This window comes from Acipenser ruthenus, chromosome 11 (genome assembly GCF_902713425.1).
Source record: "Acipenser ruthenus chromosome 11, fAciRut3.2 maternal haplotype, whole genome shotgun sequence".
Lineage (NCBI taxonomy): Eukaryota > Metazoa > Chordata > Actinopteri > Acipenseriformes > Acipenseridae > Acipenser > Acipenser ruthenus.
The window spans coordinates 29,635,332-29,656,582 of record NC_081199.1 but is presented as its reverse complement, the minus strand read 5'-3'; the positions used below and the strand labels follow the sequence as shown (position 1 = coordinate 29,656,582).

At 34.4% G+C, this 21,251-nt stretch overlaps 1 protein-coding gene across 1 annotated transcript in view; it reads left to right on the top strand.

Annotated features, from left to right (window-relative positions):
* The window catches only part of LOC117426369 (zinc finger protein 385B-like), a 65,989-nt gene that overhangs the window by 30,430 nt on the left and 14,308 nt on the right, over positions 1 to 21,251 (top strand). Inside the window, 2 exon segments of the mRNA XM_059033621.1 lie at positions 15,343 to 15,488; positions 20,324 to 20,434. Of these exon segments, the coding sequence (XP_058889604.1) occupies positions 15,343 to 15,488; positions 20,324 to 20,434 (257 nt within the window).

The window sequence follows — 21,251 nt, the reverse complement described above, 5'->3', positions numbered from 1 at the left end:
ATTATATGTGTTTTTTTTTTATTTGGATTATGCTATCTGTACTGGATAGTTGACTTTTTGCAATCCATTTTGTAGAGAACCACAGCAAGATGAACTGAAAGCAACTTTCTTTCAGTGCATTTGATTGGCAAAGTACACAAACATGTTCTGCCATTTTGTGATAGTGGATTTTGTTTTCAACAGTGGTAGCATTAAACACGAGCTACAGCATGAACTGATGTCCTTGCAGAAGTATTGTTTTTTGATAAAAAATTACTAATAAGAGAGACTTCACAACCATTTAAAAAATAAGTGATATCTCTTACCTCAGTAAAACAAAATGGTGACAGGGATGCAATACAATCTTAGTCATTGGTATATTGAGGTATAATAATTCACTTATTTTTGTTAATGGGTTTATTCATATGTAATATAACTGTAAACAGAAATAAAATAACATTACAACATGAAGTATTGAGAATTATCTGTGGTAACATTACTGGACTTGCATAAACTACTGAAAATATATTCTTGTCATCTGTCATTTTCGTTTTGATATTTGGTTTTCTAAATGGTTAATAGCTAAGCTCATACTCTTTAATATGATGAAAACCTGCTGCATGGCTACATACCTAAAAAAGATATTAGGACAGAAGTGATGTACAGTATAAGGAATGTCTCCAATTTAGAATTGGATTCACTGGCAGAAGATATTTCACTGCTCAAATTGGCTGTCTTCAGACAAGGAGAAAAAGCAGTCTCGTTGTTGCTCAGTATTTTCAAGCCTGTCTAATTAATATATGTATTGTATGACTAATGTTTTTAAACATTTTTACTTGAAAATACGGTTTTTAAAAAGTATTATTGTTTGTTTGTTTTGTTTGTTTGTTTGTTTTGAGAGCTTCACATAGGTTTTACTGTGATTTAATGTACATTCCAGTAAATACATTCCAGTATAAAGTTATGTACCCTATTTCATTCTAATGGAAATGTTGGTTTCTTTATGACGTGTATTGCAAGAGCACATTGCCTTTATAAAAGAGTTACGTAATGCTTTTAGAAATAGATCTCCCTTTACACAGCTCAGTCAGGCAAGATACATTACTTTTGAAGATGATGGTGGCTAGGATATTTCCCATTTTTGTATACTACTGTAGGTTTAACACTTACACTAGACTGCCTGCATTCTTGAACTGCTCATCCAATTGCCATGGAACATGATTTAGACATTCCTTAGCACAAGATATTGAGGTTTTCAGGAACTGCTGGCCTGAATTTGATGAAACTTCCTATTTAGGTCACTGACATACTTTTTCACTTACTGACACCTGGTTTAATGACTAATGAAGGCTAACCCTTGGATTTGCTTTTGATGATTGTGTGCTTTTTTGTATTTTATGTTGGTCAGTTCCGTATGCTCTTTCATTGGTATTTCATTGACCTAATATGTCTGAAAGCACTTTGAGATATTAGCTTCATATTTGGTACTCAACTGAAACCATACCAGTAATTTAATCTCTCAGCGTGTATAGAATTGCTTCCTTTCTGTTTCTTAAATTAGCACACTTCATTTAAAATCTTTCCGTGTAGAAATGAATTAGGTTATATAATGTAATAGAACTGGTATTAAGATTGTATATTGTTGAATTTTTAAAAGTGAGATCAGTGTATGAGTCATATCTATAAATAATTCTGTACTCCTCTACAGTCTTTGAAAAGTTACTGCATATGTTGGTGCCACATTAATATATGGTAGACTGTGCATCTGAATGCCAATATAAATCCAGAAACAGACTCATTAGCTTTTCAACATGATATAAATCTTGTTTATGATTGGTTTGGAATTAATTATTTGAAACAGAACATTTCTAAAACCAAATGTATGATTATCTCCCCATCCAGGAAACCAGCTCCTATAATGCCTTTGTCTGTGGGTGGGGGGTGGGGGGGGTGGTGTATCTCATAATTTGCTGTGGTCACACCATGCCGATTTATGTTTGCGGCAAAGTGAGAAGAATTTTGGGGTTTATTTTGTGTTCTTTTGGAGAGGCCCCTCCAAATGTTATTTCACATCTTTACAATAGTTTGGTAGACCTATTTTACAGTGCAATAGGTCACAAATACAATACTAAGAAGCTTGTGGGTTGTACTGAATGACTGGAATTGGAATTCTACTCATGAGGACCTTCTTAGTTGCTCTTCTCTTAAACCATTGAAGTGGAAGAAGGTCCTATTCTATAAGGTTTTGCATTCACTGTGTTCTACCTCTGTCAGTCTGTAATCGTAAAAGACCTGGGCTGAGAGGACTCCATAGAGCTGCTCTGACCATCAGTCGTTATCACCATCAGTTGTGTCGTTATTCTTTCTTTGGCACAGCCCTTCAGGATTCCATTGTGTCGTTGTCAAGCCTGTCCCGGTTTAAAACTGCGTCATCTGCGTCTGAGGTGAACTAGTTTTAGTGGTAATGAAACTATAAAAATATAAATATCTTTATCTTCTTTTAATATATGTATATGTATGTGTGTGTATATGTGTATTTTTATTGATATTACTTTGGATGTATAGTAGTTGTTGTATTGTTTATTACTGAGTGGTCTACTTAGGTTTCTCTTTGTATTAGTGCTGCAGTATTGAGATGTACCTGTGCTGTCCCTGTGGGCAAAAAGTGAATAAACTAAACTAAGCATGAATATTGTAATGTTAAGAATACAGCACTGTTGACACATATACCTGCATATGTTTGAATCAACACCAGTATGCTTATATTTGATCTGGTGATACGCCCACCTGGTATCAGCTTTCAGGCAATCCTTTTACGGTAATTCTAGGTAGGCATGAATAATGAAGGCTTTGTGTTAACTGTACACTGTAACACCTTCATGCTGCTTACAAGCCTGCATCTTTACAAATTGTGCTGAAATGAAGATAATATTTACCTTCAGTTTAGAGTACAGAGTGCTGCTGTGCTGACTAAACTACACATTTAGGTAAGCACATGAAATTAGTTGTTTTTATATCTGTTTTTAAGAGTACTGATTCATATTCTTTTATTATTTACTGGTGACTTGGAGAATGAAAATAAACTGTTCCTTGCATGATATAGGTAATTTTGTTTTGGTTAAGATGGTCATCATACCAACAGATACTTCATGTACGTAGCTAAACATTAAGCGCTTGGAAACGTGCTCGAACTGGTCTACCGCTATTCTCCAAGTAAAGCACTGCTCCGGGCTGCATTCCAAGTACTGCACATACTTTTGTAGAATGTAATGTTTTAGTTGTACATTTTTTATAACTGGCTTAACAGAATTATCTGTACTAAGCATGTCATGTGTTTATAGACAACCCTCAAGAGAAATATTTAACCTAAATTGTTGGTGTGGTTTAAGACCTCTTACAGTATTCAAAATGTGTTTTTGAAAGAGTTGTAATATTTTGCATCTATTTTCACAATTTCTGGCACTTTGTTGTAAATTTCAGAGAGTAGTATCCCAGTTAAAATAAATATTTTGAGCATGTAGCTCTGACTGCCAGTGTAGATGTGATTTATTTCATTTAACTACCTTAATTAGCTACAGCAATGAGATTTTTCATATACCTGCTGAAACTGTAAAATCTCATGTGTGAAAAGATACAAAACAAGATAAAAACGCAGTGTTGAGCAGGGGCCAGTTGTACTAAAGGGATCTGATCTGAGTGGAGCTTCAGTGCTCTTCGAAGACTGAATTCATGGCTTTGTAATCCCATGAGAAGCGACTGAATAATGCAGTTTTTGCCACACTCATCACTCATGACAACATTGTGCCAACAATTGTATTTGAATGATTGCCGCAGGAATTTCTATGGATCTTTTAATTAGACATACAAGGGATGCAATGCTTTGTTGTACTTGTCTGTAACATATTTTATTATTTCAGATAGAATAATCTTCATGCATGCCTCAGCTGCAGAAAATGTCCCCCCACACACACTTTTGAACCCAAAGTTATGCCACTGGTTAATATACTGTATCATTTACACTGTAATGTACATTTAAACCGAGGGTTTAAGAGTATTACAACTAACTTTTTTCCAGTCTTTTCAGTTTTCCCTTTTACTTAATGTTCTAAAGAAGGATACATTAGTCTGTGGTAGTAGTAATTGCAAAACATATACCACCTACTCAATATGTCGCGGGTGTCGGGGTCCAATATAAATGCACTATAGATTGAGGGCCGCGATATAGCGAGAGACCCATAGAAAAACAAATAGGCTAATAACAAATACTGTACAAAAACTCCCTCGTTTTATTTAGGACGCCGGGTCCAATATAAATCCTCTACTCAACCCGCTTTTTGTCATTTTTCGTATAAAAAGCAGCACACCTTTTTAATTCATACTGCGGAGGGTAATTGCTTCTCATCAACTTAAGTCTCCAATTAATTTCATGAGTTTTCATCTCCTTTCTCAAATGCACAAACCCGCTGCGTTGAAAGAACCCATTCCAAACATAGGAGGCTTGTTGCTAGGGAGATGACGCCACTGCCTAAGTGAACACCTCATTGGCTAAAATAAAAACCGCTTCAGTAGATATTTAATTTGATTTGTGTTATTGTGCAATGTGTGTGTATATGGTAACAGTACGATATTAATGCTTTGTTATTGCAGCTAAGGCATGCTCAGTTAGACTGTAAAAATGGGAAGCCAACTCCATGACCGCGATATATCCGAATCCGCAGTATAGCGAGGGGCGATATAACGAGTGGTGGTTGTTTGGTATAAGTACAGTAATTATTTTACCCTCAATTGTTAAACAATATCTTGAACATACTGTGAGTCATGTTTTTTCTAGATATGATATAAAGGTATGATACAAAAGTACCCCCCAAAGGGCCAAGGAACTTTCTGAATTCTTTCATCTTCCACCTCTACAGTGAGCTCATTCAAATCTGTTCATTAATATGAATGTTGGCAATTACATTTTTAAGCATCCTAATTTCAATACAGTACAAGTTTAAAGAAATATGCCGTACATGCATGGAAGATCTTTAGGTGAATTCCTGAGATATAAACCTTGATAAAATATGGGTCAAACTGCAAGTTGCATTCCAGGTCAAAAGGGCTTAGACACAAAATACAATCATGTTAATGTGCCCTTGTGATTTATGATTTGATTTATTAGTTTGTAAAATATTTAAATTCTGCTACCTCATTTACTGCAGTGGGGAAAAAATGTTGTACAGGCCTCATACTCTATAAAGAGCTTATGAAATTGCACATGTAAAGCAAGCATGGATCCCTGGTAGTCTGTTCTCACACTAACCATGTACACATATGAAATAATGCTGTATGAGCCGACTGTCAAAGGTTCAATCAGTCATTGCTTTAATTGTTTTGCCAATATTGTGATATAGGGTTGTGAAGAAACTGATGTAGAACTGGTTTCTGCGCATCAAGAGTTTTCAAATTATGTAATTTGCATCAGAATATCCCCCATAAAATCTTAAGATGAATAGCCTAAGACTTTGTTGTCAATTTGTGTGCCAAATATTGGTCGGCCAGATCATTAATTTCTGTCAATACAGGGATTGCCCAAAATGCCAATCCGCATGGTTCTCATACTGAGAACAGTTGAATCAATATCTTAACTCGTTTTTTTTTATGTAATGTAATCTGCAGTTGCCCTAGCTTGCGTCAGTTCCAGTAACACATGCTTTGCACATTACATTCCAGTCTTATAGGGAGGAGATCTAGCAATATATTATCAGATGGAAACTTGCTGTAGGCTTCATTTAGTACGCTATGGCGTTTTGGTGTAACATTATTATTTTTGCTCAGAATTTTCCATTTTTTGTACAAAATATCTTTGAATTCAAGGTAATAGAGTGTACTATGAAATGTGGTGCATCATTATTGTATTGTTTTCAGATAGTTTAAAAACTGATTATTTTTTCTGCTTTTCTTTTTGTCTTTAGGAAAAGGACACTATGGGGTAGATTTTCAAAGGTGACAAAATTTTAGTCAAATGTCCAAAAGTTACACGTCATCTTAGATGACTACATTTTCGTCGAATTTCAAAAATGACTTGGATGAATGACATCCGTTAACGTCTGAGTTTACTATTTGTGGCATCAATGCCCAACCTCTCTCATAGGTTAGCATCGGAGTTAATGTCAAGAGAAGTGATTTTCAAATATTTAGACATTAGTCAGGTAGCCGTCTATGTAAATTACTTTTGCATATTACAATGTATGCAGATCAACGGGAAGTGATGCGTTCTCTCAATTGAGACGACTTCTGTTTTGTTATTGGATAAATATCTCACCTTTTCATTTATGATACTCTCTGTGTATTTAAAAAAAAAAAGCATCAGACTTTGCATTGGAACACCATTTAATTTTTAAAGTACAGTATTTTTTCCCCCATGCAAAGGGGACAGAGAAAATAAATTTGTGTTAGAGTGCAACTTAATTTGAATCAAAACTTTTTGGTATGCTGTACCCTGTAGCAATACATAAATACTGCTTGATAATTTACTTAAACCCTTTTGAATGTCTGTTATTGTTCAGACTTTACATGAAGACTTTGTCATGCTTATTGATCGCATTATCAACCTGGTACTGTTCTGATTTTTCCATGTTTGTTTCCTGTAATAAAAACATGAGTGTAATTTTGGGTAAACTCCAAAAACTAATGTGATGAGAAAACACAGAAAATGCGAATTTGGCAAACATAAATTAACATATAATCCCTTATGACAAGAATTCTATGGTTTTACTATAGGAATCTTATAGTAAAATTTAGTTAATTGGGACATACTATAGAGAAAAACTATAGAATTCTATCGTAAATATTATTATTAACACTACAGAACGAAGTAGTAGAAACAGAAACACTATACAAATACTATAGGATATTATAGGAATACTATGGGGCACTATAGAAATCCTGTAGGATCTTATAGTAATACTATAGATTTTTTTCGTAAGGGATGAACTATATACATACAAACCTAATTATTTTTGAGCAATCAATACATGATTTTGACTCCTCTATTTGTTTAAGATAAATGCACATAATGTTTACAACCATTGCAACCATTACAACACACCTGTCTCCCTCTCATCAACTCTCATCTCTTTCCACTCTCCGCATTCCACTGTGTTCTTGCAAGTGACAGCAGCAGGCATCTTTTTGTAGATGTGCTCTACACGCCATTGGAACAGGTCTAACTTTAGACGCCTAAATGACTGTTTAGACAGAGTCTAAATGTTTGAAAATCACACGGAAATATGGTAATGAGCTAAAACCCGACTAGACGCTGATAGACGGGGCAGGGCGTCTAAGAACGTGGGAATTTAGACCCTTTAGAAAATCGCTCTTACACTAGACCCCCGTCCAAACGCCTTCTGACAAAAGCTGAGTTACACCCGGCTAAAGTCCTTAGTCGTCTTTGAAAATCTACCCCTTGGTTTTCTAAACAGTTGAGCACACTTATTTGATTTTGGTTTATTGGAGTTAGGTACTGTAATTATTTGTGTGTGTGTGTGTGTGTGTGTGTGTGTGTGTGTGTGTGCGTGTGTTTTAAAGTGCAGCTGGTGGCATAACTACTTTGATTACCATTCTGTTCACAATATGCTCCTAACAGTTTTATAAACACAGATGAAGAAATAAAGCTGAATTTAGTCATATCCATGGACAGTGAATATCTTAGTAAATTATAGCAACAAAGTTTATATGGTTTAAAATAAAACAGCAATAAAATAGGGTACAATTTTGTGGTTAAGAAGTTACGTTAGAGACTGGGTCATTCCAGTTAATCCAAAACAGCTGAATTCTTTTTTTTGGAAATGATCCCATTGTAGCAAGTCTCAGAGTGGATAGAATTCCTGGAATCATATGGGTATATGCAGCAAATCCTAATTTTACACAGCTATCTGTTTAGAAATGTTCATGTATACTATATATTAACATGCTATTTAAACAATATATAAGTGTTAGTTTGGTGATATATTCCCATTAAGCAGTTGGTTCAGTTAAGGAAAATGCAGCTTGCATTTAATACCCTTACATTATGCCAGTGGATTGGTAACATGTTCCTGCTAATACAGCAAGTGTATTTTGAACCTTATTGTTTGGAATTACAAACTGTCTGGTTTTTCTTTTGTCTTTTTTCAACTAGATTGGCTTTTTTTTAAGACTTCAAAACCTAGCTATCTATTAGAAAGCTGTTTTTCCATAGTGTTAACTAGCTGCCTGACTACTTTCTGGCAAGTGCTCAATGTAATTGTTTCTCAAGATGGGCAATGTAATGAACTTAGAAGTTGCTTATGTGGAGCCCAGCAACACTGTCTTCATCATGAAAAATGAAATGCACTTTTGATTAAATCCTTGTGTAGGGGAATCATTACTGGAAGGTTAAATAATAGGTAAATATACTGCAAGACTTCACTTTTTGCATTTGCTATATAATTTGAATGGCTTATGTGCTGAGAATACTCTGCTTGCATACTAGATGATTGCCCATAAAGCAACTTGCTATGAAATGATATGAAACTGAGTGTTATTATTTATGTCAATTAAGTCACTAATTTGCAAAACTATTTGTAGTGCTAATGTAGTATATTACTATACTCATGCTAAAATTATGTTTTAATTATATACAGTAAAGTATATGCAACAGACATTCACGCTATTCATGAATACATATTTTGTAGAAATGTTCCGAAATGTAAGTGCTTTTTAAATTGTTTTTTTTAAAGACATGTTATGTGCACAATGGGGTTTTTTTTTATGACTGGCTATTGCACATTTTCCAGAAATCCTCTTACCTGCCTTCCTCGTAGCTAGGTAGCTTTGTTGCTTGTCACTTACTGTAAATATGTATACATTACCAATTGGATGGAACAAAAAAAATACCAGTTTGTAATTATGTTGTCTGTAACCAGATACATTACCTTTATCTTATCTAATGGAGCTAATAACAGTGTGTTCTCATTGGAGTGGCCCCACAGGTTGAGTGAATAGCTTCATTAATTGAAAAGGTTCTGCGAGTGGACACGAATACAGTACAGTGGAACGTTGCATATCCAACTGTCACATAACCGCCCTGATCAATTAACCACCTCGCTAAATAAATAAATAAATATAAAAATTTGGCTACGAGAGTAATGGTATTGGCAGCAAGTGCAGCGTCCGCGATGGAAACAGAAAGAAAGCGTTATAGCAACCAGCCTTTTGGTGCGTTCCCCTTTAAGAGAGTCAGGCTGTGTGTGTGTGTCAGTCAACTGTGTATAGCAGTGACGTTTCAATAGACCAGTTGTGCACTTTGTGTTATATTCTTTTTTTGTGCAATGTGTTTATATGATGGAGCGCACGGTTGCAGTTATTGGCAGTGTGTTGTTGTAGCTTTTAAATGCATTTGAATTAAACAAAGCAAGCTTCATAAATGCAATGCTTACCGGCCTTTTGTTTAAAATAGCCGATGCAATATTCAAACCGAGCTGCTTATCGGCTGTTGTTGGCAATATCAAGAAAGAGCGCAAAGTACCGTGACAGAGATATTAAGAAAGCAGAACCAGGAGGCAGGGACTTCTAGAGTTAAGAAAGAAGCCATTAGTTGCAGGTTACTGTAAATTTACCGTTTTTGTTTTTGTATTTTTTTTAAAAGCTTTGCGTGGAGATGGCTTATAGTAAACCGCATAGCAACACTGTGTATTGTAACCTAATTAATCTTGTTTATGTTTGCTTACTTTTAAAGCAAATAATTTTCATGTGTTTAAAGCAGTCTGAGTGTTGTTTTTGTTCACTAACCTATTTATGCATGTGTAAATCATTTTCTATAGATGTTCGCAAATCCGACATTTTCACATATCCGCCTATACCCTAGTCAACAGGGGGTTGGATATGCGACGTTGTACTTTACTTTGCCAGATATAAGCTTAAACTGTGAATGCAAAATAAATGCCAAAAGAAAAAAAATGGTTTCAAATAATATTTGTTTGACAAAGCAAGTTGTGGCATGTACTTGCTAATGAAATGACCAACATCTGCTCAATTTTGTAATCTTAATGAACATCAGTGACTGCATTTTTCTTCTGTCAGCATCTGTATTTGGGGGTACATTTGCATACAGATTTGATTGGGTGACTGGAGGCAGAGTGTTCTGGGAAAAGAGCAATTTCATGCTGCATTCACTTTAATTCAGCATTGTTAACACAGCATTATTTCACAGCGGCACCAGTGGTCATAGTCTTGCCTTTAAAGGGATTTGTATGATAAATAAGGTAAATGTGTTTTATACCTTTTATCCGCTGTGATTTCTGTCAGCAGAATGCAAACAATATACATAAAATCAGTGTCAGAATTACACCTTGTAATAGGAATTCTCAAATATAAAAAAAATACCTTTTAATAGATTTTCTTGTCCTTGGCAACTGTGTTATTGACCTTGAGACCCTAATTTTAAAAATGCTTTTAGATCTTCCATTCTCGCAATTGTATTGCCATTATATACTCATTTAATCATCCCTAACCTCTAGTCAACAATAACCCTACTCAGTTAGACTCAACACAGTCAAGATCAAAACAAGTTGTGATTTTTCCTGATGATAGTGCTCAGATGATTACAAATACCGACTGAGAACTGTGATCAGCAGCATTGAGTAGTAACTACTTTACTATGGTTTCAGTAGAAAACAATAATGCATGTATCTTTTACATGCTGATATGTACAATAACCAATTCTAGCACGCAATCCACCTATAGATTTTAACTTATTTTGTTTAAAAAAAAACTTTTAATACTTTTATCTTTCCCTCTTGTCAGTTTTTTGAAATGTATCTTTGCAAACCCACACAGCCACAGCTCTTGGTAAGGTTGACCTCAATTAGGCAGTATTTAGAAGTGTAATTGTCATTAGTTAGGACAGAAATGATTTTGTCAGTTGGATATGAATGCTTAATCAGCTGTGAAACAGTCATCTTGTAATCGGGGTGTAACGATTCATTGTGCATCGATGAATGATAATATTTACTCCACATGATTTCAACAAAATAGTCCATCATTAAAATCAGTTGTTAATTATAGACCAATATCGTTGCTGTCTGTATTGGCAAAATGCTTGGAGAAAGTGGTATTGGGTCAACTTAAAGTGTTTAGTGAGTCAAACAACCTGTTGTCCCCAACCCAGTCAGGGTTTAAATCTGGTCATGGGGCAGTAACAGTAGTGACCAAAGTGGTTCATGATATCGCAAATGCCTTGGATAGGAAGCAGGTGGCAGCTGCTGTCTTTATTGACTTGTATAAGGCCTTCGATACTGTAGATCACTTATGTGAGAGACTGGGGGAATTGGGGCTATCTGATAAAGCTGTAAATTGGTCCTGTGGTTACTTCAATGATAGGAATCAACAAGTAAAGGGAGGGGGTAAATGATCTTCAGTTTTAGAGATTGAAAAAATGTGTACTGCAGGGCTCTATTTTGGGCCCATTATTATCATTGTATATTGATAATGTCTGTCAGGGGATTGATTTGCATATTTCCACTACTTAAAAGAAAATTACACAAAAACTTGGGTTTATTTATCGACAGCAAAAAAAAAAAGTCATGCTTAAAAGTAGAAACCGAGTTATTAAGAGCTGTAATTTTCCTTTGTTTGATTGTGGTGATACTTTGTACTTGCATGCCTCTGTTGAACAATTAAAAAGGTTGGCTCAGCTAATGAATAAAGCACCAGATGTGTATTAGGGTGTCATCCTTATTTAAAGTGGATTTCATTAGATTACAGAAGACAGCTTCACTGGATACTATTTGTGTGTAAAACTAATAGGCTTGTCACCAGGGTATCTAGGTTTGATGCTACAGGCAAATATAGCCAAGTATAATTTAAGATCTAGCCTTCCACTTAATTATCAAGTAACAGGGAGGTCTTGTGTTGGTCAAACGGCCTTCAGCTATAGTGCGCCTATGGAATGGAATCGATTGGACAAAAATATTAAGGATATGATTGTACCTCTAATCGGTAGCCAAAATTTACCAGATAAACATAGAATAATGGCTAAAGTTATGTCTATTTTAAAGGGTAGATATCATGAATTAACAATTTGTAAATGTTTTTGATGCCTCATTGAATGTTGATGTTTTATTATTTTTAAAGTTGTGTTTTAAGTGAATCATTGATGTATGCCATGTAGACACTTATCTGTTTTCGGTTTTATAAAATGTATTTACTGCTGCCTGTTCTGTGGTCATCTTGCCAGGTCAGCCTTGTAAAAGAGGCTTCGGTCTCAATGGGTTAACGTCCTGGTTAAAGAATGAATGAATGAATGAATGAATGAATAAATATCGGGATACATGTTGTGTTGTTACATTAGTTTATCATTACACCTCCATTTGTTCATATTTTTACTAACATATAACAGGTGAGAATAACCTTTACTGATTTACATTCCTAGAATTTGACACTTTTTTTTATACCATGTAGAGTTTGTAATAGTATAATACATCAGTATATAAACGTCTTTTACAATCAGCTGGCATTTTTAATCAACAGCTATAATTACCTGTCACATTTATTTTCTTTCTTGTTTCTTTCTTTTTTTTATTTAGCTTTTCTTTTCATCCTGCCCATTTAAAGTGATTTTTGGTGCCATACGAGAACATTACTAATTTTTCACGAAGTCATAATAAGTTACAGTTATGGACATGTATTCATGCACAGAAGAATGAACACATATATATTCCATTGTATAATGTAAGTCACAAACTTTTTTATAAGTCTACTTGGCGCTAGTCATAGCACATGTTTTTCCATGTGTAATAGCACCACTAAAATTACACATTATACACAGATACAGTCTTCATTGAGTACTGTACAAATCCACAGACATTTGCTGACTATAATTAAGCGTAATCAAATATCTAAATAACATAGGAACTTTCTGTTTTTTTATAATATAAATAACCCAGGTAAAGGTCATAAAAAAGATGATTTATATAATTGTAGCAGATCAGCAAGTAATGTACAAGGTGCTATATCCCATATTTTTTTTTTAATATGAGTAAGACATGTGACATTATCCTTTAACAGAAGCATAATCCTGTTGGAATAGGGTTGGGCTATTGCAAGTTGGAATGGCAGTGTATTCTAAGTGATGAGAGTCACATTGGGTTATGTAATATAACTATGTAATTGCTAATTATAAAGGTAATGAACTTTGAGAATGTGTCATTCAAAGAATCTCAGGTGTTGATGTGTTAAGGAATAGATCCTGTGCCAGATGCAGACCCAATAGGGTTCCAGAAAGAATTTCGAAAGTTTGGAGAGTTAAGGTATATTTACATTTAGAACAAGCCTGACAACCCTTTGGAAGACATACTGCACACGATACAATATCTCAAGAGATTTTCCAACATCCAATGGTGGCCCATTTACTATGGTTTCTTATAGCACCTGGTGCTACATTTAGAAACATTATGATAATTCTTATGCTTTGGAGAACAGGAAGGCAACTGCATTTGAGTAAGAGAAAAGTGCAGAGAAACAATGTGTAAATTCAGATATGAAATTAAGACTCCAGGTCTTTTTCTATTACCATGTTTAGTTAATTGTAAATACCTGTTTGTACTTATTTGATTTATTTTGTTTTATTTGTGGTTTACTTACTTGATTGAAATTATTTACATGAATAAAAGTTGTCCACATAAAAAACAAAGAAATAAAGACATAAAGTTGCAAACTAATGTACAAATTAATTGCTGGACCAGTAAATTACAAATTGATTTTATATTATTTTTAAACAGATTGGAAATGATGTCTTGGTCTTCAGAGTTTGTTTACAGTGTCTCCCAGCATACTTTGCTTTATTGCTGCACCTTAGCTGTTAGTTTGGGAAACCTGGTTCTTAGATATAAAGAGATTCCACTGTTTATCTGCACCTTATTTTTTGTAATTTGTAAACTCCTGTATTAGATAGAGATACATGTGGACCCATCAGTGCAAGTACGTATTATCTTTTTATGTTTTACAGCTAAAGATAGTTGTGAGTGACCAAATAAAAGTACTGAGCTTATTTAAGAAATTCAAGCTGCACCAGGAGAAATCTGATACATTTTGGCACACATTTTAACATCTGGCACTTAAAGGACGGTTAAAACAAAACAGTACATAGAAGAATGCCTTTGTGTTATACCTATGGACAAAATGTGAAAATGGTCTATTTTCAAACTGCCCTTTTAACTATATTCATATCATACTGGCACTTTAACAGTGTTTATTTTCCATGGAATGTTCATCTATTTTGAATAATGTGGCGCAAAGAAGAGCTTTAAACATTCCACTTTAGGAAAATATGAGCACTGTTGAAAAAATGTTTGTAGTCAGAAACGTCTTCTGCAGTGTTCATCTACAGTGTTCTGCTGTGCAGTGGGATGGGGGGCATAATAAATTGAATGTGTGAACAAAATCATCATTGACAATGTGTTTATCAAAATACATTTTCATCCAACTATTAAAACAATCCTATTCATTAATAATAAAACAGCTAATAAAATGTATTTTACAATTATAGCTAGTACACGTTTTAATTACTGTAATGTGATAGATATGTGTAACTATAATGCAGTTACCCACGTTCTAAAGGATATTCTGAATCAATTATTGAAGCTAATTGAATCTTTATTGTAGAATGTAACTGGAACAAATAAGTACAGAAAAACACTAAATAAATAAATAAACCGTGTCCCAACAAAAATGATTATAGAATAATTTGTGTATTCTTCAAAAAATGCAATACACTTACAACATAATGTATTTATTAAAATGCGGGTATTTTTCTTCATCATTTTTGCTGTCAAATTGTTGCCGAAGTTAAATAACTCTTTGCTGCAGCAGTACATAACGCGTCTGTGTATTTCAACGTGATTATATTGAATTTGGAGTTCAATAGAACTGAATATCATAAATAAATACTAATCTGAGAGGCTGTCTAACCTCTGTTGCCCCAGATTTGCATGACGTCCCTGTAGCCCTTCATCTCCATTGATTTGATAGGCCAGCTTGTATTCAGTAAGCATCTGGCTTTAATAGGTGCCGGTCCCCAGCCTCTTCAGCTCGTTGGATTGTGCAAACCGAGAGACACAATCGTTCTACCTGCCAGGATGATTCACACACCATATGTCTCTTCAGAATCCCAACTTAGCCGTTTGCAGGGCAATGTCCTGCTTCATTTAGAAAATGATGAGTTAGCTTTCACTAATCTAATTCGTCGCTTCAGAATTTGTCATTTCTGTGAGCGTTTTTGATAGTAATAATTTATTCTTTCACATGTGCTATGAATAGACTCTTGCTCCCAAGCTAATGAATTTCATTTTCTTTCCTCACCAGCAGGAAGTACATGCCATAGCAGCACATTTCCTGCAGTTGTGCGAACACCTACCCTGATGATGCAGCCCTCATTGGATAGCAAACCTTTTATGTCCTTTCCCATGGATACTAGTTCTGCTGTTGGACTCTTCCCAAATTTTAACACAGTAAGTACATGTCTGATTTTGTTGCTGTTGTTTTCGATGATGTAATGCCCCAGTGTGCAAAGCTGTTCTTGTAAAATACAGTAGGTAGTTGTTTTTGTATTCAGTAATATTTGTTCCAAGTTTGTGAACTGTGTTTATACACTGTTGCATCCCATTTGAGACTGCATCCAACATACTGTTTTCATTTCTGCAAACATCCTTTCAGCTTTCTATTAACCCATCTTGTTTTCAAAATCATTATCCTGCTTCTTCCAATAACTGGAAAGTGTTTGTGCTGTCACAATGCTGCCTGTATGCTGAAGCTACAGACATTGCCCCCCCCCCCCCCCAACTAGGGTGAATAAAATTGATTTCAGGCTTTATCTACCCGAAAGCAGTTTTCATTTCAACGGCAGATGCTGCGAGTGTGGATTAGAGATTGATGTGACCTGAAATAGACTTTAAAAAAAAAATGTTCTTCCGTAACCATTTACCAGCTGGAATATGTGCACTCTCTTTTTTCAGTAGGCATCAAAATTCAGTAATAATTAATTTATTTTTATTTTCCCCCACCCTAGCATCTGGGCTACAGTGAGGCTTGCCATGTGTCAGACTTTACAACATTGTATCCTATCTTGACAACCCAATGAACATTCACATATATATATATATTTTTGTTTTTGGCATACGCACAGCTACGGCCAAAAGTTGTGCATCACCTAGAATTTTAGAATTGAGACATAATTAAAAAAAAAAAACTGAAAAAAAAAACTTTATGAACATAATTTTGATCTTTTATTTAACATCATGTCATCAAAGAAACTACAAAATGATATCACAAAACTCTACCGGAAACCATAATAGTAGTACAGTATTTCATGTTAGATTTTTTAAATGTTATATTTGTCAGTTTTTCATTAAATACCATATATGGAAAACTATAAAGTGCCATGTAATTCAATATGTTAACTTAACATTATTCAGCAGATTTCATTCGACTTCATGAAGCAAAATGTGTTAATTCTATATCGTGATGCAATACTTTTTACCATAGCTGTATATACTGTGTGTAACACATTTAGTCTGTGCCTCCTCACTTTTCATGAGTGTTAAATCCATAAACTATAACAGAATAATTTGACTTTTTTTAATATTGTATTCAACCAATTAATTTAAAATATACAGTATATGCTATAAATAAAATACAAATATGATTCAAACAATCTAAAGTTAATTAGACTGGTTAAAATGACATCAGAGCACCACTTTTTTATATCAGCATTGCCTATAATATTTTTCGGAGAAATATTGGCTCAGTTGTGTCAGCTATAGTTTGTCTGAGATAGCTGTATTTACAGTGTCACCCTTTTCTAGGCAACAGGTTCCTCCTATCGTAAAAGAAAAAAAAATAACATTACATGTACTGTACCAAACCCAAGCAAACATTTATAGTTGCATAATATAAAGAACTAGTCCTCCACTAATTAGACGTGTAGTTATCTGACCACGTAAAGTTATTAAAGTTGGTTTGCTTTGTTGTGTGGTGGAGACAGTTTTCAGAGAGTAAATAAAATAAAGTGCTAACCAGTTATAGCGCGGTTGTCGGGGTCCATAATTGGAGACCTTGTTATTTATGTTTCGCCCGAAAAATGGAGGAAGGAGACACACAGAATTTGCAGGTACTTGAATCCACGGTTTATTGGGACGATTATTCCTGACCCACGCCAAAAACAACAAACAGTCTTGCACATTCACACAGCTGCTTGTCTGCTATTCCACAAGTTTAAAATTTACACCACTCTTATGTAAACTGTAAATAAATAACACAGAATCTAATGATGTTTATACACACTTGTATTGTTTCATACTTGTTTTGTAACATTAACGGACAGTTTGTTTTTACTTTTAGAAAAAAAAAAAAACAGAGTGCAAGCATGGGAGCTTTATAAGTACTATATGTCCCAGTTTCAACTTAAGAGGGTTGAAATACAGTAATGTAAAACAACAATAAAACCCAACTTTTGTAAGTCAAATTGCATTATGGGGGAAATGTGAGCCACGACCTAACCGTGTTATAACAGATTCCGCACTAAAACGGGTCGCGTTATAACAGGGTAGCACTGTAAATGTAACTTTTTGTTTTACCCTAACATTTAGAATTAGTAGTACTGTGGATATTTTAACTACTGAAAAAGGTTAAGTGTATAAAGAGAAAATGGCATTGCCATAGTGTCAATTAGTGTTGATTTTAATAAACAAAACACCCTCATTACTTCAGCTTTTTCTAAAAAAAAAAAAGTATGTATCGATTTAATCCAGTACTTTTTATAAAGGAACAGACCATTCCCGACATTTTCAATAGTGGTCAAACAGGGTTACATTTTGAAATACATGCAAATTAATATATAGTTTAATTCTTTATAGAAGGAGCTGTTGAAGACGAGGCTTCACAGAATACTGTACCCAGAATGTTGGACAGTGACATTATTAATCCCTCTGGACTAGATGGTGCAATAGTGTAGAGCAGGTGTTCCTGTTACAGTTGAAGCCTCTTAATAATTCAGTGTACTGGCAAGAGTCAGGTTCAAGTAGACTCCTGTTTGGAAATTGAATCCAGACAATCTTTTATTAAAAGTGGAGAGCTAAACAGGTTTTAGATCCCCACTAAATGTATTAATGTTTAAACAGCAGATCCTTACAAGGTATTGCATGCTGCCCCTTGTTTACTTAGCAAACAGCAAGCCAACAAATTTTAAGTTAATAGTCTCTTTTACTAGATAAATGTCAGGGATAATCTAAAACCTGCCTCAATACTTTTGAATTATATTAACTTTTTTCCATTCAGTAGTACAATTTGAAACAGACTTACTAGCTGAGAAGAGAGACAAGACAGAAGTGTGTAATTTAAATTCATTGGATAGTAACAGCCTGCCACACTGCAACTGAAGCATCACCCCATAGAGCCTATCAGTAGAAATACATGTTAATTAACCTTGTTAACATGATAGACAAAGCCAGTCTTTAAGTCTAACGAATCAATATTTGGAAAGTATAGCTTTCCTTAAAATAGTAGATAAATAACCTTATAAATGTAGGCTAGGACCTGTGAAGTGGTACCTTTCTGGGTTCTGAAATGCATAGCAGTGTTCTCAAACCTAAAATGAATGCTTTTTTTTTTAATTGAGAAATTAAAATAATAATTTTCAGTTATTATAATTATATTTTGAATTTTAATATTTGCTGATAATCTGTTTATTTTAGTCCTTTTTCCCCAATATTGTCACATGTCTAATTAAAGTATGTTTGGCTTTGTGGTTAGGCATGCAATCATGCTGATAAAGTGAGGGCTCTTTATCCTCAGGTTTTAAGCAGACTTATTAATTAATGTCTTCCAACAAGCTGTAATCCACACAAGCTGTGAGTAATGTTTTATTGATTCTTAATGGTGTAAATTCTCTACTCTCATCATCTCACCAATTGACAGCCAGCGCTGTGTTGTTTGTGAAAGAGCAATGCATGCTTTGAGGTAATCATGAGCTCTGGTCTCTAGAGATCTCCAGCAGCACGCGGTTTTGTTTGTGCATTTGTCCTTGCACTGCTGCACGGTTTTGTGCTGCCTGAGCCTCTTCTGCATTCCCAGTGCAGCTTATTCAAAATCTGCATTTGAAGTAAATACATGGTGGAATTTTTGCATGTGCATCCTTCAGTTGGGCAGAGAATGGGGTTTGTATTTTTTTTTTGGGGGGGGGGGGGGGCTTGATGGGGCTGGAGAACCTAGAGGTGCAAAAGATATTTTTTTTAAACTTTCACTTCTTTTTTTTTTTCAACACGGTCAGTCTCTGCTGTTTTATGCACTGTTTTATGCAATACACCTTCTAACTCAGTATACATTATTTTAATTCACAGAAATCATTGAGTGCGGGTAGTATACACATTTTGTAATAAAACCTTGGTGTACTAAAGTGGCCATAGAAATCTAATTTTTGAATGAAATAAGTTGTCTGAGCAGGGCATACAGAATAATATATATATATATATATATATATATATATATATATATATATATATATATATATATATATATAAAAATATATTATTCTGTTTGAGGGTTAAAATATCTTGATATGGTTTTCCCTACAGAATGTATTAGCTGCTTTCCAATTGCTCACATGCAGCTAATTCCAAGCTGGGCAGTCTCAAAAGGCACCTGAACTTTATTCTGCTAGTACTATGCATACAATATTATTTTATTTCTGTACCACTACCCTATATCTTGTTTTTTCATGTCAAAAAAGCGGTCTGATGAAGTTTACCTAGCAAAAGTAGCAAATAGCATGTAGGAATATTTAGGCATATGTTAATACATTGAGTTGTATCTTTATCACATCAATGCCAAATATCGTTTTTTCATTTATTAACTATACACACCGTTTATTGTTTACCATGTCATTTGAAATTTAAAATGCAGATGGATTCTGTTAATTACGTATTGTCTGTAATTTTAAAAGAGCTAGATTGGCTTGTATAACCATAATAATTTTTAATGGAACTATTAACTTTTTTTTTTTTTTTTAAAGCTTGTTAACATTTTATTGTAGGCCTGGTCCCATCTTGAAGATTTGTATTGGTCTTTTTATTTTACTTTCACAAAGGACCGTCCATATTCTGTTGTTTTTAAACATTATAAACAACAGCGTTTCCTTCATTCTGAAGTATAATGCTTTTTTTTTTTTAAACATGCAAGCTTTGAAACTTAGTGGTCTTTAAGCTGACATCAAATCTATCTAATAAATGCTCAACTAGACTGCTCTCTCCAGCTTTGTATTAAGTGTTCTGTTTTGATGTTTGACCTCCAGATGGATCCTGTACAGAAAGCGGTAATTAACCACACTTTCGGAGTGTCTAGTCCTCCGAAGAAGAAGCAAGTTATTTCCTGCAACGTATGCCAACTTCATTTTAATTCAGATGTGAGTACAATATGCTGACTGGTGGGTTGCTTACTACTCTTGTTTTGCTTATCAGCTTATCATTTTATACCATTTATAAAAAAAATCTACCTTGCGTGAAGGTTCAAGTTAAAAGTGATCTAAGGCGCATACGTTAGCCAACCAATCAAAAACACTCTTATATTTGGCTTTGGGTGTTCACTTTCATCTTTCATTTAGTATTAAAGATTTAGTGATCAATTTATAAGGCAACAAATAATCATCACTGGTCTCATCATCTGAACATGTTTAATGCACTTACATTTTTATCTTTCAAACTTGACATGTAGAAAGGGAATCATGGATACAATGGCGTAATGACCCTGTATTTGAAGCTCAGGGTTTATGTCATTCTTTAGAATCACTTTATGAGGACTAAAATGGTAATTCATCACTTAAGTAATTGCTGTGTTTCCTGGGATGGTGCCTCAAAGGTAAAATGCACTTAAGAGAATTGAGCCCCCAATGTGAAGTTCAAATATATTTTATCTCTCAGTAACTGGAACGAACTGTGTCTAAAATGATGTTACACATAGAGTGTAGTTTATTTTGTAAATAAATCTCTACATGTAATCATTTAAACATGTTCTCTAAGGTTTTACGTAACTTTACGAGTATCAGGGATGTGTATATGTCTCAGTGCACTGACATGCCTTGAAGTATACATGTAATGGCCTATAAATAAATACAGGCTATCAGTGTCAAGTGTATTGAATCCAGGCAAGGGTATTAATCTTTGAGCTAGTAGGCACAGCTTACGAAAACATGAGGGAATGCATCATTATAACAAAGCCTGTTC